This window comes from Maylandia zebra, linkage group LG23 (genome assembly GCF_041146795.1).
Source record: "Maylandia zebra isolate NMK-2024a linkage group LG23, Mzebra_GT3a, whole genome shotgun sequence".
In the NCBI taxonomy this organism is placed as follows: Eukaryota; Metazoa; Chordata; class Actinopteri; order Cichliformes; family Cichlidae; genus Maylandia; species Maylandia zebra.
The window spans coordinates 46,844,225-46,868,170 of NC_135188.1; the positions used below are offsets into that span (position 1 = coordinate 46,844,225).

At 44.1% G+C, this 23,946-nt stretch overlaps 1 protein-coding gene across 7 annotated transcripts in view; it reads right to left on the bottom strand.

The window, feature by feature from the left end:
* Nucleotides 1-23,946, bottom strand: part of LOC101464986 (histone deacetylase 4) — an 88,100-nt gene that overhangs the window by 35,183 nt on the left and 28,971 nt on the right. For 6 of the 7 annotated variants that reach the window (XM_004575193.3, XM_014413490.3, XM_004575191.3 and 3 more), the window contains 4 exons: nucleotides 17,727-18,043; nucleotides 8,862-9,012; nucleotides 5,248-5,371; nucleotides 3,444-3,562 (listed from right to left, as the gene is read on the bottom strand). In XM_004575193.3, coding sequence (XP_004575250.1) covers nucleotides 3,444-3,562; nucleotides 5,248-5,371; nucleotides 8,862-9,012; nucleotides 17,727-18,043 — 711 coding nt within the window. Of the gene's footprint in view, nucleotides 1-3,443; nucleotides 3,563-5,247; nucleotides 5,372-8,861; nucleotides 9,013-17,726; nucleotides 18,044-21,337; nucleotides 21,529-23,946 lie in introns of those variants that run through there. The other variant, XM_076880636.1, reaches the window with a different exon arrangement.

A 23,946-nucleotide genomic window follows, 5' to 3' on the forward strand; every position in this document is an offset into this window, starting at 1 on the left:
TGTAACATTCTGCAGAGTCTTATGTGTAGATTAGAAGTAGTCAAAGTGAACTGATGGACGAAGAATTACAGGTGAAAGGCTGCTTGCTGCCATAAGGAAAGCATGAAAACAATGAGTCCGTTTTACTGCTTACAGATTTGCTTGCATTAAATCTAAAATCTCACGCTGTTCAAGAAGTAACCACAGTTGTCACCAAATCAGCCGGGACTCAAAAAGAAAGCAAACTTTTTGGCTTGTTCTGTCGTTGCACTGTAAAATGGTAAAAAGGACGACGGGGAGATGCACAAAAGAGCGTTGTTGCTTCCTTCGGCCGTTGCTGGGAGTTCTGGGTTCCAGTCCTCTATTTTATGGCCTGGCGGTGATATAAAAGAGCCTCTAAACTCCACCAAGCTGCCATTACCATAAGTAAACCCCGCAAAGCACGTCAGTGCTGTGGGCAAATATCAGGGCGGCACAGGTTCCCCTCTCTCTCGGCAGCAGAGCACAATCCTCAGCCTTATAGAAATCCAGGGACGGGCTGACACTCCAGGGACGATCTTTTCACTCTCTGCCATCTTCCAGTTTTTCTCTCTCTTTTTTTTTCCCATTCTGCACATAAAGCAGATTTTGCTAAGTGTGTAATCATCGTGCACTTGCTGGATTTAGTTTAAATCCTGCATGCCAGCTCTCATTTTCTATGCTCTAATCATCTTTCTCAAGGAAATGATCAGCGAAGCTAGCAAGCACCTTCTTCATTCTCCTTTTTCTGTTTTCACTCATTTCTACTCATTATCTCCTTTTCTTCCTTCATGTTACTCGCCTCTTTCTCCCTCACTTTCCTCTCCTTCTGCTGATCTCCCAGGGTGGAATGCAGCTGTGTGGGCCAGTGTCAACTGTGGTCTATCTGTTGTCGTAGCCAGCAGCCTGCAGGCTCAGAGTCAACAGGGCTGGAGCGGCCTGCCACTGGGCTAAGTGAATAATTGCACTGTAAGACGACCGCTGCTTCACGGCTACACCACCGCACACACCACTCGCACTTCGCACACCCACACAGAGCTACACATACACACACACCTGACAAAAGCACGCTGAACACAGCTGGTTTTACTCGCTAAAGCTTTAAAGACATCTGATGTTTGAGCAGCAGACCCAAAGAATGACAGATTGTGCACCACAAGTAAACTTTTATCTATTTCTGTGGTGTGTGCAGCAGTTTTAACTGCTTTAATTCTTTTTGACATGATGAGCACCGAATGTGAAACAAAACTTTCAGCTCTGTGAATCTGTTTTAGTTTCTGGACAATAAGAAGTGCATGCTGCGCTTGTGTGTACATATCTTACATACACTATGTGAAAAAGGTATTTGGCCACCTACACATTAAATTTACTAAAGCTTTTATGCTATCCTATCCTACAACCCTAAGCATCAGTATGGTGCAGCTACAAAAGCTTCCACCCCTCTGGGAAGGATTTCTACAAGAGTCTGGAATAAATCTGTGGAAATCTTTACCCATTCATCCAGAAGAGCATTTGTGAGGTCAGACACTGATACTGAACTCACATTTTTTGATCTAGTTCATCCCAAAGGTGTTGAACGGGGTTAAACTCACCAAAATGCATCCAACCATGCCTTTTTTGGACTTTATGTACTGGATCACAGTCATGCGGGAACAGAATAAGGACCCTCCCCAAACTCTTCTCAAAGCTTGTACTCACCTGGTGTATTGTTTTGTATGTGTATGTGCTGTTAATTTATGCAACTTATAATAGTACTGCTGTCCTTCTTGGCCAGGATGCTCTTGTAAAAGAGATTCAATCTTAAGAGTAGAGATGGGTACCGGTGTCCGGTGCCATGATGGCACCGGTTCTGACATAAACGGTAGTAACCAGACCGAAAAGCAGCGCACATTTCGGTGCTTTTTTTTCCTGAGATGTGATACACTTTAGATTTTAGCCAATCATTTTACCTTTGCGAGCGTAGTAGGCGGGCCCAGGTACGTACGTTCTTTTAGAGCAGAGCTACAGATTAAAAATGCCCAAGGCGAAGCTGTCAAAGTCTGGCTGTACTTCACAGCAAAATATGCAAACTCAGCAGCAACAAGTGCTTTAAGCTGATACTGTGATACTGTCAAAGGAGGTAACACCTCGAATCCGATGAAACACCTGGCGACGCATAGCGTTTTTTTAAAAAGCCGAGAAATGCGCCGTATTTGATAGCTTGCTGCGAGACCTCACACCGAGCACATCTACTGCGGGTGTGGTGCCTGTTATCGGACCCGGAGTTAGCAACATCCCCCAAGAACCCAAAGAGGAGAGTCCTGGCCCCTAGCCCTGCCAGTGTAGCAGAAATGATGAGGATGATGATGCAGCAGCAGCCGTTCTTCTCTGCGTGAGTAGCTTCATGTTGTTCGTGTGTAATTTACGTTGAGTAGGCTAACCACGTTATTACATTAATGCATGTAAGGTGAACTAGCAAACATCATCATAGCTACATGCGGCTGTCTTCTTGTTTGATGGCAGATACTCCCTTCACCCTGGCTAAAAAGGCTAAAATGACCAAAGAAAAAGTGGAAAACAGTTAAACATGAGAGGTTTAGGACAAATTGTGTGTTCTCCATTCTTTAAGCACCAGTTCGAGCACCGTTAAAGTACCAGTTTGGCACTGGTATCGGATAAAACCTAAATGATACCCATCCCTACTTAAGAGTTTATTTTCTCCGGGTTAAATAGAGGTTTATTTTTTTTAAAACTGCTCCAGAGTTTACTGGTAGTGTGCTTTATGCTTGGCATTGTACTTGATGTAAGGCAGTTGAAATTTCACCAACTGACTTGCTGCTTTGGTGGCACATTATAGTAGTACCACACCCAAATTCACTGAGCTATGTTGTTATGTAAAGGGAGAGTGGCTTTTTAAACATTGAAGAAAAGACACCTGCAAAAGCACCTGTGGAAATGTGGAAGTTTAAGAGGACCAAGAACAGAGCCCTGGGGAACTCCAAAGGTAATTGGAGTTCTTCACTACTAACACAGCCCTCAAGCCAGTTAGTCTTAATATTCAAATATCCAATACATTAAAGGAAATAACAGTAAATATAGCTGTCATATTTTGGTAAAAAACAGTAACTTTTTACTATTCAAACTATCAGTGTCAAGCTGATGTTTCTTAGTGCTCACTGTACTGAACTACACTTACCTACACTTGCACTCTCTACTGCTCTCATGTAGGGAATGCTGGGAGACCCTGACAGCCTAATCTGGATGTGATTAATGGAGCAGTGCTCAGTGCCATCTAAATAATTCTAGATGTGAGTCTACATGGCAGCTACTGGACATTAAACTTTCAATGTGTGTGTGTGTGTGTTTGTGTGTGTGTAATTCTCATGTGTGCATGCAGCAAATAGATGAGTCTGCACTGCCAAAACAAAGTGTATCCACATGCGTATGTGTGTGTGTGGGGACCGCACCAGTCTTTCGCAGTGGGAAGTCATCCCGGGGGTTGTAGACGCCCAGCACAGGGTGGTTGTAGGTGGACACGCCAGTCTGTGGAGGCGAGCTCTGGTCCAAAGAGCTGTGCTGGGTTTTGCTGCAAAACACACACACACACACACACACACACACACACACACACACACACACACACACACACACACACACACACACACACACACACACACACACACACACACACACACACACACACACACACAGTATTAAAGGGGCCACCAAGATCACAAAACATGTGCAACAAGGCAAAACACCGATAACTCACTGTACACGTGACTCAATGAGTAATCCAGACAAAGTAACGAACTTCATGGCTGTCATAGATCTTTATGATTAAAGCATCATGCAAATCCCTTGGCAAGAACAAAGAAATGTGCTGCCATCTGTTCACTGCCTGCAAAATAAGGTGGTGTTTGCAGGCAAAGTTAAGCCGTGTTGGCTTTGACCCAAATGCATGTTCCTGACAAGCGGATGCACACACTTGTCTCTTCCAAACTGAGTCCAATGAGTGGAGAAATTTAGATTACAGAGAGAGGCGTAGAAAAGGAGAGAAGCAGGCAGATATAGAAAGATACACTTTGTGTTACTTTGAGCTGTTGAAAGTCAACACTTGTGGGTGTTTCACTGGGTCACACATCAAGATTATGTAACGTTATTTATTTGGTTTTGCGTTTGCAATTTGTGGTTTCAGTCCTTTTTTGTTGTAGCACAAAGACGCATGTAGTCATAGGGAATAATATTCGGATGTGCTACATCCAGGGCTGAACTTCAAAGCTAAATATGGTAAATGGTAAATGGCCTGTATTTGTATAGTACTTTACTAGTCCCTAAGGACCCCAAAGCGCTTTACATATCCAGTCATCCACCCATTCACACACACATTCACACACTGGTGATGGCAGCTACATTGTAGCCACAGCCACCCTGGGGCGCACTGACAGAGGCGAATATATGTCAGGCCTGTGTCAGCAGTAGTGAGCGCTAATATTAATTTAAGGGCTGTGCTTTTATTCTACAGTTCTGAGTTATTTACACAGAGAGAAAAGTCAACTGCATATACATTTTCATACAAAATATACAATTTCCTTCACACAGAGTCAAACCAGGACTGCAAACTCCTTGCGAGTAGGAAAAGTTGGCGTCCAGTGATTGGAGTATTTATATATAAATATAACTGATGTGTGTTTGTATATTAAATTCTGTAGCTTGCATTGAGCACGCTGTCTACAATGTCACTGACGGGCAATAAAAAACATGTGACAGGAGGCCACCAAACCTAGAAAGAGGAAACAGCAAGTGTGCACACCTGCACAAGGCTCCCGAGATGCTACAATAACCATCCAAGGCCAAGTCTTCAATGTGAGGGTCCCTATCATCAGCTTCCAATATGCAGCTCTATCACGTGTGCGTGTGAGCATATGTGTGTGTGCGCGGGCTGCCATCTTTGTTTCATAACCCTGCTAGATCCATCTTTCAGTCGGGCTCACACAGTGTGGCAGGTGTGGAGGAGAGGAAGCTCGCTGACAGATTAAGATACAATCCAATACATTATTCAGCCGCTGTCAGAGACAGAATTACCATCCTACACTTAGAAAGACCTGCAGATGCGTTCAGGAGTCTTCTGCTGCTTACAGTCATTACAAAGAATCAGCGGCGGCTCGCGCACTGACAGGAGGGAGAATGATTTGATGTCAAACAAACTTTTTGGTTGAGTGTATCATGTGCATTACTAGCTGAGCTAATACCACAAAAGATGCTCCTCACCGGTACCAGTAGGGAGAGTCGTTGGGGAGGCCTCCTTGGTTGATGCTACGCTGGGCCAGTGCCTTCTTCTTATTCAGGACGAACTCCTGGAGACGCATCTTCACCTCGGTGCTGGCCACAGCGCCTGAAAGAGAAAGCCACGGATAAAGTCATTACAGCTGAATGTACGCTACATCACGAGCAATTACCATAACAAGTTAGCCACCGCGACTGAACTTGTAGGAAGACTGCGCGGAAAAGGGCCAAGTGTCCATGGGTGGTTGACGCGATAGTTGGATGTCTCATCACAATTCTCATAATCAGTTTGATCTTTTTCACTTAAGTGTGAAACGAACCCTATTACACTCTTCCACTGTAACATGTTTCAAAGCAGATACTGTCTTCATTAGGTTTTTAATACTGTGGGTGGCAGAGTGCTGCCTCACAGCAAGTCCTGGGTTAGAATCCACGACTTGTGTGGATTCTCTGTGAGTACTCTGGTTCTCTCACAGTCCAAAGACATGCATGGCTTTAGGTTAACTGGTGATTCTACATGTGAATGCGGGCGTGAATGTTGGCCTCTTGTCCAGGGAGTAGCCTGCTTCTCGCTTTATGACAGCTGAGATAGGCTCCAGGCCGCCCCTGCCACCCTAAATTGGATTAGTGGAAGGAAAGATGGATGGATGGACTCCAGTTTTAAATGGCTAATCTCTGTAATCACATATCTATTAGGAGTTGGTGGGCATGCGTGTTGTTGTTCCTGGGTTTTTGTTTCCCTTTTCGAGACGCAGGTAGGCGGGGCGGTGCTTGATGGCATTCCGGCGGCGTATCGGACGTCATCAGTGGGAGCATTTATGGAGCTGAGTAACGGACGTCTGGTGTCGCAGTATCGTCGCTTCCACAAGTGGTAACCTGCTTTTGCAAGATTAATCTGTTGCTTCCGCGCTACTGAGCTGCATGTTTTAAGATCCGTCTCCTGCCTGCTTTCCCTCTGCACCAGCCTGTCTCGCCGCCTGCCTGTGTGTGCTGGCCCTCTTTGGATCTGTGACAGAGACTTACCTCGCGCCGGCCTGTGACCACTGCCATACCTGTATTTCAGTGTTTCAAGTAAGCTCTCCAACTCTCCCCGTCCGCCTCAGTTTTACTCTCGACGTTATCCCCTAACTCTGTTTTGTCGCTCGTCCTCAGGTAGCTCCGGTGCGCCATCTATCCTCCCGCATACCTCGGCTCCGTTTCATCCCCTCGGCTCTGTCTCCTCGCACATTTTCCCGGCCACTGTACATAGCCCCTTCCCTTGTAAATATTCCCCTGTCACTGTAAATAAATCTGCTTCACCGCGATCCTGTGCCCGTGTGTGTTTCTGCCACTAAATCCCCCCGTTTAAATTCCCCTAACAATATCTGCATGTTCATATGTAACATCTATAGGCATGAGATGAGACAGTGTAACTAGACTATCCCAGCTAAGACCTCCAACAGGAGAGATCTTATTCCTAATCCTCAGATCAGGTAATTTTGGATAACCGATCACTACATGCAGGTTAAAAGTTTAGAGTTCGTTTGGCGGCGATTTAGTTTTTATCTTAAACCAAAACTTGCACACATATCAACTGACTACAGATTCCTGAGTCTGGACTCCTGAGATATAGGACACTGCCCCCAGAAGCTAAGGGGGGAATCAAACATTGCCACAGCTTTGTACCATTTAACACCACTTATTGCACGAATACCTGCTCCAGTATTCTGAAAGCTGTTGCCACTCAGACAAAACATCCACATCACTGCCAGCATATAAAGAAAAGAAGTCAAAATCAGGACCAAAGATTTATTAATGTTTTCTTTCCAGAAAGTCTCATCTTTATCTTCAGAGGAAATTCAACAATCAGATCAGAATCAGAATCAGAAAGGGTTTTATTGCCAAATGTTGAGCGGGTTTACAACATTAGGAAATTGCTGCGGTGCTTCAGTGCAAACATACTGTTATAAATTAAGCTTATTAGACTCCCTATTAGCAAGGACTTGGCAACAGTGGGAAGTAAAACCTCCCTTTTAACAGGGAGAGGGCTAATTTGTTCAGTTGTCTTGTATTTTCTAAACTTATTATGCATAAATCCCATCTGGAAGCTAAAATCAACTCGTCAACTGGAAGTCATTGAACAGTAAAACTTGAACGTCTGACCTTCCTCAGACGTTTAGGCAGAAATTAGTGTTTGTCTCAGTTTTCTGTGTAATCTGGGGTGCTGAATAGAAAGATACGAAAGTGGGCTTTAAGTAACTGCGACTATCTCCCGATTTTTAAAATGAAAAGAATCAGTTGAGAAAAGAATCAGCGGATTAATTACTAAAATAACCAATCAATCAAAAAACCATGCTCTCGTCTTACAGTGAATCAGCAAAAACAGACTTCTTGGATAAAGAACTGTGGTAAGAAAGAAAAACGCTACAAACTAAGAAATTTACAGACCACAAACTGCACCTTTGCAGATACACGTGAGAGCAAACACTGCAGTCCTCTCTCTTGCTCTTTTGGACACACACACACACACACACACACACACACACACACACACACACACACACACACGCGCACACACACACACACACGCGCACACACACACACACACACACACACACACACACACGATCTGTAACCATTTTCCATATAGTGTGTAAACGGCTCTCAAGGACTCCTGTCCACTTGCTTTCAATGAACTGTTGAGAGACATCCAGCAGGCAGCGGTAACAACTCGGCCCAGCTCCAGCCAAGGCTAATACAGCTCGTTTACCACAGTAAATACACAGGTTCTCCAAGTAAAATGGAAATACACAGACATGCAAACACACACGCACAGAAGCGCACAAACACAACGGTCCTTTTGAACAGAGAGTTCTCGATAACTCTGGCAGATGCTACCAAGCTTCCTGACTGTATAGACAGGAAACAATAGCTCACAGTAGTGGTGGTGGTGGTGGTGGTGGTGGGTACCCTACACACGACATTATATGCTGTAACTGTAACACTGAACTGAGTGTGAAATCAAATGCTGTTCATAACGTAAGCTACTAATATGGGGACGACAACCTCTAATTATTGTTTCCAGTGTTATCCTGTTGATGCATCCCAGTAGGTTAAGTTCTGTATGTATTTATGGAAAACATAAATGCACGCAAGTCTCTTTCTTTGGGGACACTCATATGGATCCTATAAACCTGAAGGTATTTATTAAACTCAGAGGAAAGACTCCCACAAACAGTGGTTAGCAACAAGCACAACTTGGCTCCTGTTATGTTTTAGTTAAACCCAGATTAGATTCATTACTGGGTACGACCCACAGAGATTCACAGCAGATTCTGTTGTGAGTATAGATGTGGTAGAGAATTCTGTATGACAACTGCAGGTTCGTAGGAGCTTTGATCAGCTTAGATAGTGACATACTGAGGCACCAGTGGTGACAAAGTGTGAACTGAAGATGAGAGAAAATAAATAAGTTACATTTGCTGTTATACTGGTTCAATATATGATTTCATATGGTTTTGCTGTTCAAACTGGGAAAGTTGGCTACAGGGCGCAGGCTTGGCTTCAGATTCAGTTTGACTGCTAGCGCTCTCAGTATCACTCATCTTGCTTCAACTTACTTTCTTGGCCCCTCTCCTTGTTCTTCAGCAGCAGCAGCTTCTGTTCTCTCTGCTGCTTCTCCAGCTCCTGCTCCCGACGGTGGTTCTCCATCTTCCTCTGATGTTCCAGCAGCTCCTGCTGGTGCTTCAAAGCCAGGAGCTCCTGTTGCTGCTGCACGAAGAAAGACCACAATCACATTAGCAAATATTCACCAAACGGGCGACTGATTGCAGATAATTCCAAGTATCCTGCACGGAAGTTTGGAACTGTTCCTTATTAGCCCTCACATCTATCTGTCTACATATCATGAGATGAGATAAGATAGGCTTTATTAGTCACAGAGTTGGGAAATTCACATTGTTAGAGCAGCAGAGTGAACACAGCAGGAATAAATAGGTCAACAACAATACGAGCATGCAAAAACACAGAAAACTACAAGGTTATATACAATATTTACCATATTCACAAGAGCTTTATGTTTCCTTCTCCGTAATCACCACACATGTCCAAACAACAAACTCATCCCATACTTTTGTGAGCATGTCTCACTACAGTCACTGCTGTTGCTATGCTACCTACCAGTGACCACGTGAAACTCACAAATACGCTTTTTCTAATAGCTCAATTCAATTTTATTTATACAGCAACAAATCACAATGACAGTTACCTCAAGGTGCTTAATATTGTAAGACAAAGACCACAATAATGCAGAGAAAATTCCAACAATCAGATGACCGCCTGTAAACAAGCATTTTGGTGACAGTAGGAAGGAAAAACTCCCTTTTAACAGGGAGAAACTTCCAGCAGATCCATGTGGCCAGCTGCTGCGACTGGCTGGGGTCGGTAGTATACAGTAGGCTACTGTATATGAAGAACTATTACCACTTGGGTCATTCCACATAAATCAACCGTTTTTTAAAAAGTTCCCACGTGACCCCCTCAGAATCACATCATTGATTTTTTATGTATGATACAATTAGTGCATTTAATGAAGAAGTGCAAAGGTTTTACACTCTGAGGTGGGTGAAAGCATTTTTGAGCCCTCACGTCTGTAAGAACAAGAGACAGACATTCAATTTTCAGGCCTAAAACTCAGCTCCAGATGTCACAACCTGAAGCCAAAATCAATTTCTGTTGCATCAACTTGACAGGATATATCACATTTTCAGTAGCAAAGCTGCACCAATTTAATGTCTATGATGCAGAGGAGCAGGAACAAGCATTAGTGCCTTAGAAGTTTCATTTGTGGCTTTAACCTCAAGAAGGGAATTTTGGGGGTTCATTTTTAAAGGTCATGTCAACATGAAGGATTGGTTGGTTGATCAAAACAGGTCACGGCATATGAAAGGTCTCATTGTTTACCTACATTTTGATCCTAGGCTCACCTTCAATCCATGATTACTTTCTTATATAGTCATATTTTCACCTTGTGGCTGTGAAATGGTGTTAACTTGCTCTTTGGACGCGCTTTTTGCACCGATCGAACAACTTTAAGTCCCGAAGACGTTTTATTTCCCCACAATCTGAGCGCACATAAGAGCCTGAATCACAGTGGCTCTTCCAGATCAGTGGATCTGAGTATTAAACACAAGTGTCACAGCAAATGGATGGTCCATATGACATGTGACATCATCATCATATGGCAAAAGAATCTGAACAGGAAACAAAACAATCACCGTCTGTGATCCCGGACATTCTGGGTGCTCAAATTCGAACGACTTTTAAGAACGTCAGGAGCTTAAAGGAAAGAAAATCATAGCATGATGGTGAAGTTTTATATGCCTAAATTAAATATACTAAATCTATTGCACCAAAGAAATCCGCTGATGCTACTGGCTCACTTCACGGACTAAACCTGCTCGCCTTATCAGATACCATCACTTTGCAAAGATCTTAAAAATGCAACCATTTCATTACTTGGTCGTCTTTAAAAGTTGAGTAGTCCCATTTCTGCTTTGCTTGAGTTGCCATCTGAAGTAAATACATCTGACAGCTGTTTAAAGAAAAAAAAGGAGGGGGAAAGAAATAAAACCTTTGCAGTTCTATAAAAACAATCCCCAAAAACCTCAGGCCAGAAGCTTAAGCCTTTAAATAAATATAAACAATTTAACAGGGGGATGAGGCTTTAGTAAAAAAACACATAATCCAATCTGCTTCTTCCTCAGAAAAAAGACAGAAGAGCATCTGTTAAATGCTCTGAAATCTGCCTTCCCTGTGCTTTTATACCGCAGAAACAAACTCACCTGTGCCCTGACGGCTTGTGCTGAAACCAAAAAGGTCAAAAATAAAATCACAGTAAAAGCCAACCTGTGCTTGGAGACACCTCTTCATCCCACTTGAGTGTCCTAAGACCCAGAGCCTGACTGTGGATAAAAGCATCAATTAAATTAAACGCAGGCTGAAGCTCACTTTCACCCTTTTCGCAGCCGTAATTTCAACAACATAAAGTACAGAGTCAAGCCTCCGAATCACTTTGTAATATGGAATAAATAGGCAAGCTGCCTGCACTCCGCCAGCAACATAATGACCTCTCGCTGATGTGCCAAGGAATCAACACCCTGGGCTCCTTTCTCCCTTATCATTGTGAAACCAGTGGCAATATTTGATTAGTTTACTGTAACGGCATGTAATCAGGTCGTGATGGCGTCTTTTTATTTTTTTAAGAAGTGTAAATAAACGCTCAGTAGCCGGGACATGCGCTCGTGTTTACCGCCAGGGTAAATCAAATGCTCGAGACCGGTCTGTGAATAAATTAGCGGCTGAAGGTGAGAGGAAGGTGAGGTGGGGCCCGTGAGAAAAGCTCATCGGCTGTCTGGCTGGCTTCCAGCCCGACGCCTGAATCCTTTTTCCTTTTTTTGGTCTTTCAATCGAGGTTGGGGGATAAGGGATTGAGTGGGTGGCAAGGCTCAAAGTAACCTCGCCACCCACATTCACACAGCCCAAACCCCTGTGGCTCACTAGGCCAGAGATGTACACAGCGCTTTGAGGGCCCCGAAAAGCGCTATATAAATGCAATCCATTATTATCATTATTATTATTATTATAGAAAATGTTGCCACTTTTTGACTAAATACTCTGAAGAGTTTCCGACTGTCTCAATTTCTGAGAGTTCCCCGTTGTTAGCATGTGAATCAGCGTATGTACGCCTGCTGCTATGGGTACTCGAGTATGTGCTACTGTGGGCATGTGTTCGAGTGCTTGCTGACATTTAAGAGGATGTTTAGGTTTTAATGGCTGTAGATTTCTGTGCGTGCGTGCACACAGGAGCTGATTGAGGACAGGCCTCACTGCTCAGTCTGTGCGTCACTCTCCTCCATCTGCGCGCCGCCACAACTCAAACGCACCTTCAGATATCCTCGCTCATCCCTCGGCATCACAAAAATGACAAAACAGGACGGAAAACTTTGGTGTTCCTCCACCGCAAAAGAAGTGCGTATTCCCGCTCCTCCAGAACATCTTATGTACGCGTTCCAGCAAACGCGCGTTCCAACTTCTTATCTGACGCGCGTCTTTTATTTTGACAGTGAATGCGCACCTGCGGACCACTTATGTGCAGCCCTGTGTACGGAATTTACAATAAATGCATCATAATTCCCTATAGTCTGAAGGTTTTACATATCAGAACATAGTAAAAATGTAACCTAGTCCTTAGCAGCTCTTAACATGAGGTGAATACAACCTACAACAGATTATTTAACAAAATGCAGAAGTGCACCCTTCCAGCTTTCTAAGTCCTGCTAATCATATGCACTTGATTAGCCGATCACCAGTAATTCTGAGCACCTCTGTAAAAGCAGAAGTTTTGTAAGGTTGCTGGTCTGGAGCATTCAGTTGTGTGTTAACACGATGCCAAGGAGGAAAAAACAAAGGCAACTCGTGCTGCCCATCAGTCTGGGAAGCATTGTAAGGTCATTTCCAAACAATCTGAAGTCCATTATTCTGCACTGGGAAAGATTATTCACAAGTACAAAACATTCAAGACAGTTGCCAGTCTTCCCAGGAGTGGACAATTCACCCCAAATTCACCTCAAGGTCAGTGCGTGCAATGCTCGGAGACGCTGCAAAAAACCCAAGAGCTACATCTCAGACTCTGCAGGCTTCAGTTAAAATGGTAAATGTTAAAGTTCATGACAGTGCAGCTGGAAAAAGACCGAACAGGTTGGAGGGTAACAAGGGGCAAATCTCTTTTCTTTAAAATAACAGGACAAGAACAATTTCTGTTTGCAAAGCTGCATCTGAACAAAACACAAGACTTCTGAAACAATGTCCTTTGGATGAGACCAAAGTTTGACCATGACGCACAACAACCAAATACATCATACCAGCTGTCAAGCATGGTGGTGAAGGGCCACGATTTGGCCTCAGCACCTTGTAGTCATCGATACAATGATGAAATCCACTCTATACCACAGTAGAGTCAAAGTGAGGTCATTGTGGGCGACCGTGGCTCAGGGGGTTGGGAAGCGCATCTGTAACCGGAAGGTCGCCGGTTTGATCCCCGGGCTCTCTGTCCTGGTCGTTGTGTCCTTGGGCAAGACACTTTACCCTACTTGCCTACTGGTGTTGGCCAGAGGGGCCGATGGCGCGATATGGCAGCCTTGCTTCTGTCAGTCTGCCCCAGGGCAGCTGTGGCTACAACTGTAGCTGCCTCCACCAGTGTGTGAATGTGAGAGTGAATGAATAGTGGCATTGTAAAGCGCTTTGGGTGCCTTGAAAAGCGCTATATAAATCCACTCCATTATTATTATTATTATTATCTGTCCAACAGATAAGGTTGGACCCAAACGGGGTCGTGCAACAGGACCATGATCACAAGACTGAATGGATCATTTTAAACGTCTAGAAAGGAAAAAGATACAATAGAGTGAAATTACAGGAAGAGGAAAAAAACAGTGAAATACAAAAACAAAAAAAATTAAATGAAGAAAAATGTAAACCAAAAGTAAGAGACAGAAGAAAGTAGGAGGAGCGGATGACACACAAACAAATGAGGGAAAAGTTTAAATGTGAAGACAGAAGGAAGAAGTGAGAGAAGGAACAAGAAAGGAGAAAATTAGAGACGGGAAGAGCAAGGGGAAAAAAGCAGAACCAGTAAGGAAGAAGGAAGCACAAAAAGACAAAGGCAAGACAAGCTCGAAAGAAACGAGAAAAGGAAAGAATAAATAAAAAGGTTCGTAAAGAGGGAAGCTGAGCACCAAGAGATCAAGAGAGCAAAGACTTGCATGTGACATTCAAACTAATGTAATCCTGCACGTCGCCATCTGATCTTCTGCCCCCACAATCCATTTTTAGACAATTTATTCTAAGTCCTGAAATAATAAGTAGTTCAGCTGTATCTGCGTGTATTACAATTCATATTACAGCAGTATTCTTCTAAAAAAGAGCAAATACTGGAATATCTTTATGTGACATTTCTGCCTCTCGGGAGCGCTCCGGCGCTCTCGGGGGTGGGGGTGGGGGGCTGATGTATTAAAGCTTCGGCGTGTGGGCGTGATGATCTAGATTCACTTTGTATTTCCAGGTCACTGTGACATGTGATCCAAGCTCCAGCGCACACTGCTGTGCAGCTCTGTTTATGTTCCCCAAGCGTCCGGCCCGGGCCGTTCACACCAAACCGAACTTTTCACTTTTTCACGTCGCCCTGAGCACACCGTATATTTCTGGATATTTAAAGTAAGGCTACAACAGGGCTTGTGCATAACTTATGTAACACCAGGGGAAAAAAGTCTTTCGCACATTTTCCGACTTCAACCACATGCTCATATTGCTCTTCTCCATCTCTGGAGTTAAAATAAATGAAGGCAGACTGCCTCCTTGTTCTCTGCTCCCTCTTCACTCGCAGCATTTAAAGGTCTCACAGGCTGAGTTTAGTCTGCTAATGAAGAATCCCGCGGCAGACTACATCAAAGTCTGTCTTTGCTTTGTTTAGGACAGTTTTAAATAGGTTTGAGTAACAGGCCCGCTGCTCTGCTTTTACACTGATGGAAGAATTAAAGTGAAATCAGTGTCCAACACAGCGTTTGTTCCTCGCTGACAACAACAATATTACAACCTGTGTATTTAAAACAACAAAAAAATATTAACAGTTTTACTGCTTCACTCTTCAGGGCTTATTAGCCGCATTTACAATGATCGTGGAGAGAGCCGATGCTTACCAGAAGTCTGACAAATTTAAAATTAGTAACCAATCGATACAAAAAACTCAAATTTCTTTGATTACCCATTTGCAGCAGTGTCGATACCTCAAAACACTGAACATCACTCTGAGGAATTTCAACAGGTCAGTAAAGCTCCTGTTTCAACCACGCTGACGTATTTAAAAGTTATAATAAACGTCAACACATTAATGTTAGCCGTTTAGCTATTAGCAGTTACCCAATAACCATGTTACGGTGAATTTACGGTAAAGTGGTAGGTATTAATCTAAACTGAGCCTCCAGAGTCTGCAACCTACGTAAATGTGCTTGTGTGCAGTAGAGCTGCCACGATTTGTCGACTAGTCACGATTACGTCGACTATCAAAATCGTCGACGACTGATTTAATAGTCGACGTGTCGTTTGAAGCTTTGTAAGATCACAAAAGACGCAGGAATAAGTGGCAGGATTTAAGAGTGTAATAACGGACTGAAACAGAAGATGGCAGCATTGCATGTACAAGGATGTCAGCTACTGTTAAACCCCGAAGAAGAAGAAGAAGAAGCAGCTGTGTCCCAGAATTCATAGCGCGGCCCAGCGCAGTTTCCAACAATGGCGGCAGCTAGTTAGTTTTAATGTTACTCTTATTATTCTTTCTGGGTCACAAAATAAACGTTTAACATATTTTCAGGCGAGAATGTAGCTGTGTAAACCTCAAATATCTGCTCAGTTTATCAAGACACCACATATTTTCAAAAGCGCTCCGACGTTTTCGGAGACATCTGTTACCCACTAGCTCGATAGCTAGCCGGGGGCAAGGTCACTAGCGCCGTGAGAACACCGGACTCCCCACAAATCATTTTCAAACCCACCGCCGTCTTTCGCTACTCAGGTTAAATATATATGAGTCACTTAGATAACTTAAAATGTTATTGTTTGGCTTTTTTTTTAGTATTTTATTTGTTCCTGAGTAAATCGGTTTGTCTGAGATTAAAGTTATAGTTTTTACACAGCTGAATAAACATCAAGCAGACAGCTGATTATCAGAAGTGTGAGATGCTCCAGAATATACTCCAGTGTCCTGTTATATTTTAGAAAGCAAGGAGTTTATTAAACTTCACCAAAACAATCTGCAAATTTCATTAAAATTGAATAAACTATCATCTTGTCTTTATTTTTAGTTAGCACAGACCTTAAACACTTAAAGCTGTAAGCTAATGATAGTTATATAAGAGCAGATGCTGCTGGTGCAATAAGCTGTACGTTTTACGTCCAATGGATGATGATCTGATTAGTCGACTAATCGCAAAAATAATCGGTGACTAGTCGACTATCAAAATAATCGTTTGTGGCAGCCCTAGTGTGCAGTCCTCTGGAAAGACCGCGACCAGGTCTAATGCTGATCTGTTGAGCTGTGGACCAGAAGAGGCTGTTGTCTGTCTGTTTTCAATACTCTGCTGCTTTTAAAGCCAAGTGTTGAATATTTAAAAGTAGAATGGGAGGCAGAGCCTGCAGCTTTCAGGTCCATCTGTGGAACCAGCTCCCAGTTTGGATTCAGGAGGCAGATATGATAAATCATATAGTTAGGGCTGGATCAGGTGACCCTGAATCCTCCCTTAGTTATCCTACAATTGATCTAAGCTGCTGGACGCTTCCCATGATGCACTGAGTGTTCCTGTGCTTATACACCTCTCTGTATTTGGTCATTAGTTATGATTAATCTCTGGCTCTTTTCCACAGCATGTCTCCTCTCAACCACAACTAGTCTGATTCTGCCTGAGGTTTCTTCCTGTTAAAAGGGAGCTTTTCGTCCCCACCGTCTCCAAGTGGTTGCTCATAGGGGAGGGTCTGATTGTTGGGGTTTCTCTGTCTTTACTTTACATTATAAAGTGCCTCGAGGCGACTCATGTGATTTGGTGCTATATAAATAAAACTGAAGTGAACTAGTTCGAGTGGGAGTACTTGATAAAGGTGATGCAACACAAATAAGGCTGTGTGTATTATTTGCTTCTAGAAAGTTGTGCCTATCTAAAGCGCTTTTACGACTCTTGTTGTGATTCGGCCCTGTATAAATAAAGTTGAACTGAACTGAACAACAAATCTGCAAAACAAAGAATGAAAAAGTCAAAGTCCAGACCTCAAACCGACTGAAATACTGCGGTCAGACATTAAGAGCTGTGCATAAACGAGTGGCTGCAACCCACAGTAAATGGAAGCAGACTAAAACAGACTAAGACTGTGAAAAAATTCCCCCAGACTGATAAAGTCATGCAGAAAAAAAAGGTTTGTCTACAAGCTCCTGAATCATGGAGCGTGCCTACTACTGAGGGTGGATTTCAATCATTTCCGAACCGGATCAGAACAGGGTTGGAGGGGTGAACGCGCTGCTTTTAAGTTGAAATGTTCTGAACAGGCGGCACAGGAAGCCTCCTACTGGATTTTAGCGTGTTCCTTGTCAAGTCTAGAAAAACATTTTCTTCCAGCATTGTTAGCAGCCCTTCCTTTGTTCACAGACGGACTCACAGGTGAACTAGCTGTGATTGGTGGAATCACTGTGCAATCACGTCCAAATAATCCTGCCGGGCCGTCACAGCTTTAACTGCTCTTCTTTTGGCTGCTGTGAAACTGCAGCTTTAAGGACTGCTAGTGCCATTTCTGGAAAACGTGGGCCAAATTTTTCAGATTTGTTTTGAATGCCTCCTTTTTTTCCAGCACTTGAACTTCATTCATTGACAAACACGCGGCCGTACCTGAATGTGCTCCTGCAGCTGGGCCTCATGCTGGCGGGACAGCTGCTCGTGCTGCCTCTGGAACTCTGCGATGAGGATCTGCCGCTGGATCTGCTGCTTCTGTTTCAGGGCCAGCAGCTCAGCCTGCAGCTGCTGCTCGTGCACCGATGCCGCCACCACGCTGCCGCCACCGCTGCCGCCGCCGGGCTGGCCGGGCGACTGCTGGGCGGGCGGGGAGAGCGAGGACACCTGCTGCTGCTGCTGGTGATGGTCCACGCGCAGATCCATGGGGATGGCGGCCGGCGGGAGACGAAGGGGCAGCGCAGAGTTGATGTCGACTGCAAGGGAAGATGACGGGAGAGAAGAAGAAAGGCATCTGCTTTTTTAGTTTGCTCCTGACAGGTGGTGACACCTCACAGCAAAGCAAGCTGCCAACATTATCATCACCATCATCTCACCACAGATTATTAAAACATTCAAGGACGTATTTTCTAACCGAAAGCCTCTCCAGACACTCAGCGAGCATCAGCTCCTCGTGTATTTTTAGCAGCATCACAAGCAGCAAAGTAAAGCTTAGAAACGTACAGATTGGGCCCACTATCACGTGAAAGCAATTAATAAAAGTCTATTGACACCCAGCAGCAGAAAATAGGAAAAAGGAGAGTGGATCCCAACGGCTCTCTGTAACATGTTCACATGTGTCACATTGATCCTGTTCTCGAGCACTTAAAGCTGCAAGGTTGCGTGGATGAATGGGATTAAATCAAAGCCCTGCTAACTGTTGTTCTGTGTTTCTACCTGCCTGAAAAGCACCTGAAAAGTCACTCGAAGCTCTGCGGTTTCACGCTCCCCAGCAGCTGTGCAGTTTTAGGACGGAAGCATACCTGCGTATCTGCTCGCCTTTATTTCAAAATCCGGCCTCAAGTGAACATGCAATGTAAGGTCGAAGGATTTCCCCTGATAATAAATCACCTTAATAGCCACATATATGTTGCTTTTTCCTGCTTATACCACTTCCAGGAATGTTTTCCAACAGTAACCCCTGACCTCTGATCCCTGAAAGTGTTAAATAAAGCTTTCATAAAAATAGCGCCCTTTTGTCCCCTTGTCTCTTTTGTATATACAAGGAAAGCCAAACAATCCGGTTTCGTGTGTAATTGCAGAAGCCCGGCGTCTTCCCACAAAGATCGCATTGACCTGGAGCCCGGCTGCGCACAAATCACTGCCCAGGAAGCCCTCCAATCAGGCAGCTTCCTCCCCATTTAATCTGAATAAATAGGAGTCGATTGGCTGATTATTTACCTACATGTTTGCAGAGAGTGCAGCGAGAGCCAGAGATACTTTGTGTTAATAAAGAGGCAAACACGCCATCAGCGGCACGCTTAATAGGAGGGTTCAGAGCCAGGTCTGCTCATAGAAAACACACAGCGGCACATTTACACTCTTTTTTTTTTGAGGATATCGTATTCGTGCTCGACCTTTCAAACAGCCACAAACTGATCACATCTTTGTTTTCCTCAGACAAACCTCTGAAACATTTCCAGTTTGTTCCAGGCTCCAGCACAGACGCACTCTCGCTGCATCACAGAGACGTGTAAAAAGCCTCTTATGGAAGATCCTTGCAATGGATTGCAGACAGACCACAGAAAAAACTTCTGAACGTCCTCCAGTGTAACCGCACATCTCAAACGACTCGGCTTGCTGCCTTCTTGCCGGTGTTTTCCGTGTGCCGGGGTGAAACACATCCACATGGTTGCCGCCATCCATGCCATAGGAGAACAGGGCAGCAACACCCAGCGGCTCCTTAAGGACTTGTCGTCATGTGGGGGATTTTAAAAAACAACAACACAACGTATGAGTCAGTAGTCCGCGCTGGTTGATTTGTTTCAACCCTGCAGGACATGAGGTTTGACATTTCCCAGTCATGAGGTCCCTTCTTTTAGCCGGCTATTGCTTTCCTTCCAAGAAAAGAACCTACATGGTTGGATTTTTTGTTCTTTCATTTCCTTTTCCATTTGTGAATCTGCTTAACAAGGTACCCAATATTTAATTAAAAATGGAGCAACGCCCTGAGTTTTGGCTCCTCTCTGGCCCTTTGCTCATGTTAGAAGCGACGATGGTTACAATCTGGAAACCGACCAGCAGGCGAGGAGGGAAGGAGCGAGGTGAGCTCGTTTAAGACAGACGAACTCCCACAGCCGTGAATCACTGTGCAGAGCAAAGACGGAGAAGCAGTCCGATCTAAAGATAAATGAAACGCATGGAAAACTTTGGGTTTTGCTTTTTAAAGAAGGAACCGGCTGCTGAGGTTGTAGTGAAACTCCCGCTGTCAGCCGTAATTGTGAAGGCTTGATGGAAGATTTCCATGAGATTTACAAACTACACGAAATACAGGCGTGTTCCCTCCTGATGTTTCTTAACATAAAAACGAGGAACCAGCGATTCTGCGTTCATCCAAAAGCAGAAGCAGAGAGAACCTGACCCAGCGGTTGAAGCTGTATCATAAAGGGCGTCAGGTAGTGAGCACATCTGACGAGTGTCTAGCTGTGTGCCTGAGGTAAAATAGTATTATTTGACTTTTTCCATATGATTTTATTTTCAGCACTTTTGAGCTACAAACACGCTTGTTGCCAAATGCAGTGGTCTTATTGGTCGAATCTGCTCATTTGGATCAGAAAAATCTGAAAAACTAAACGTATCAAATTCGTGGTTGTGAACCTCTGCATTAGTGAGTCCAAAAAAACTGTTTTACACGCAAAATGATCAAATGTTACGCGTCTAAAGGCCTTAAAGCAGCTGACGGATAGATGAATGTCTCTACCTGTTCATGTAATGAATAACATCAAACTTCTTTGTGACACATTGCAGGAGCTGTAAAAATCACTCACAACTATTTAAAAGAGAAACTGCTCCACACAACAGTCCAACAGTATAGGACCAAGCAGTTAAATGCACATGCTGTATTTAAACTCTGGACCTCCAAAGGTCCTGAAAAGATTCACGATCTTATCACACCCTTTGAAGAACTGAGGCGCGAGTTTAACCTGTACAGAACTAAAGTTATCAAAAGCTTATCAGCATAATTCTTTCAGCAGGCTGCCACAGACTGAGAGCGTTGGCCTCTTCTGCTTTGAAAAGTTGCTTTTCTTGCTCTTCAGTCATCATTTTTCCTGCGTCTGAACGAGCTACTTCACAGTCCTCTGCTAGCTGAAGGTTAAAAAGCACTCCGTGCTGCGCTTTCAGGCCTGCAATCTGACGTCCTGGTTGGAATAAGGCCTATTTCTTCGTTTTTCATTCATTTTTTTCCTCATCTAATATTAGCTATAGCAAGTGCTAAGAGAGGAGTGGGGAAAGCACACCGGAGATGTGTTTACGGCTGAAAACGACACTTATCAAAGTGCCGCGGCTCCTAATGCAAATCCATAACTCATAAACACACTCTCTCCCCGAACATTGTGTTCTTCTGCCACAAGAAAACACACACAAGCCTCACACACACTCTCTCGCTGATGGTCACACACAAACACACCTCACATCTCAGGCACCGGCGCTAATTGCGAGCCGCACAAAAGGAGAAGATGATGCAGAAAAGACGAGAGAAAGGTGTGAATCAGAGCGGCCGTTAAACGCACCCATCAGTGCTCTCCTCCTCCTCCTCTTCGTCCTCTCCTCCTTGTTTTTCCTCCTCCCCTCTTCCTTCTTCTTCCTTTAGGGCTGTTACAAGGAAGGACGGTACGTCCTGCACATCTGACTTGTCTTTTCCAGCTCAGCCTCTGTCACTTTTGGCTCGGCATTCGCCCCCCCGCCTCCTGTTTTAACCTGATGGGCGTCTCTCTCTCTCTCTCTGCTCCTTTCTCTCTCCTCCCCTCGTCCCTCGTTTGCCCAGTGGTGACATCACAGGGCAGTCTCAGGCATGCAGCCTGTTTATTCTGCAGCCCTCTGCTTTTCCAGGAACCAGCGTCACACACACACACACACACACTCTCTCTCCTCCCATACCCTCTCTGCTCTCTTTACTTCTAAGGCCAAGGAAAACCCTCCATGCTCGCTTGCAGACACCGATGTCTCTTCCCCCCTCTCGCGCTCACTCGGCGGGCCGTCCCATCTGAACCGGCTCGCATGCCTTTTTTTCCTCATCCGCCCCCTCCCTCCCCCTTTTACTTGTAATAACTATCCCCCCCCCCTTGCGGTTTTAATGCTGTGAGCTCGTATTCCCAGCCTGGAATTTGCCTACATTTCCCAAACAAATAAAACCGCAAAATGGTTTCAGGTGAACAGAGTGAGGATCCCAGACGTATTAATGCTGCAGGATCGTAGTTAAATTTGGGATTAATGTTAAACACTTCAATCAATTATATCTCGACCAACTCAGATGAATCTAAAGTGGCTTTTTTTTTTAAAAAATCCCAGCATCTTCATTTTATTTTGAAATTCTGTTCAGAAGAACAGCTGGAGGTGCACGTGAGCTCTCTACTGCAACATCGCTCTGATGACTACCTGGCTCTCAGCGAGCACAGTGTTTGTCCTTCATGCAAACTGCTCTACTAAACTAAAAATAACTGTCAATAGAAGAGATGTGAATTTGGTATTTACAGCTTCCTGTCCTACAGGCGAGTTTTACATTTACAGCCTGAACGTTTAGCTGAGCTCTGAACAGTAACAGCTACTTTTTATTAGGCATTTTGTGACCAAACAGGTTGACAAAGTCAACAAGAAAAAGTCCATCTTATGACATTTAATGACCGTAAACTATAAAATATATGCTTGTAAAAAGTATTTAAAGTATATTTAGAGGTAGGTTAAACGTTTAAATGATACAATAATATTTGCACACATGTCATCCTGCTGCTCTGGCTGCAGAGGTTTCATTGCGTTATAACAAAAGCGTCTACGGGACGCACAAACTTGGTAAAAGTTAAGTGCAGCAGCTCAGTGCGTAAATGTAAACAGGCTAACTGGGAGGGAAACTACTGACACGTTGGGCCCCAATCACACAGGCCCAGAGTTGGTTGCTGGAGATTTCTGGAAGTTGCTGTGAAATCAAATGCTGACACCAGCCGAAGACCTCATGAGGGAAAACGGAGTAATCTATGACAGGTTGCTACAGTGAAACTGTTCTTTTTTGTTTTAGGCGCTAACAGATTACCCTCGTCACCGGTAGTTTCCAGACAAGTGTGTGCCTTGCATGCAAAGCACAGTGACTGACCTCACTCTAGTGACTGCCAGCAACCTCCAGCAACCAGTTGCCAACCAGTCACTGAACATACAGTTTTCCATAGAAATCGGTGGTTACTACTAGTTTCTAAGCCTGCGGCACTGGGGCTCTAGTAGTCATTTTACAGCATTAATTAGCAACTTTTTGTAACTGATCAGGAAATACAAACTTTCCCAGCAACTTGCCAGATGATCCGTGCTACAGGTCTCACACAGGCCTAGTGAGCAAGCGACCACTTTTTGGAGGTAAAAATGACAAATGCTTATGTTTGTGTTTGTGTGAATATCCAAACCAATTCAATAAATCAATACAGCTCTCGAGGTAACTGTTTAAAGGTTTTTCAGGTAAAGTGTGAAGTGGAAACACATTAAGTTCTTTTTTAAGCTCCTTTTCATGGAAAAACATGAATGTATGACAAACTGTGCATATGGAGAATCTTCACATCACCACTGATTTCTCTTCTGCTGAGTCTGCTCGCTCACGCTGTCTTTACTGTGGATGCTTTATTATGTGAATGACTTACATTGGTCAAGGTCAATAAACTGCATACAGTAGATGTTTATTCACAATCTTATTTCGCTTGAATGAACATCAAGGCAGCCTCGCCTTTACACGTCAAACACACGTGACGTGATCTTAACTAAGCGCGAGCACAGGAGGGGCATACTTCAAAAAAACAAAAACAAAGCAAAAACATTCACAGTCAGTGAAAATCCTTTGAGACCGACCTGCTTCTTAAAAAAAGAAAACGATAAACTCTCGTATCGGCACGTCTCCGTGTACAAGCACTGACGTCAAACACGTACCTCAGTTTACTGATGTTGGCCAGACAGAAGATAATATGAGGGCACTTCCACCAAAACCAAAACACTAACAAACGTGCCGTCTCTGCGCGACCGCAGGGACTTCCAGGCTTCTTGCGCAGCTGTACCTGAATCAGACTTGACAGGAGCGAGGACTCCAGCTCAGTTCCAGTTTGTTTCCTCTTGGATCAGCTCAGGCTTCAGAGAGGAAAGACAAAGACGG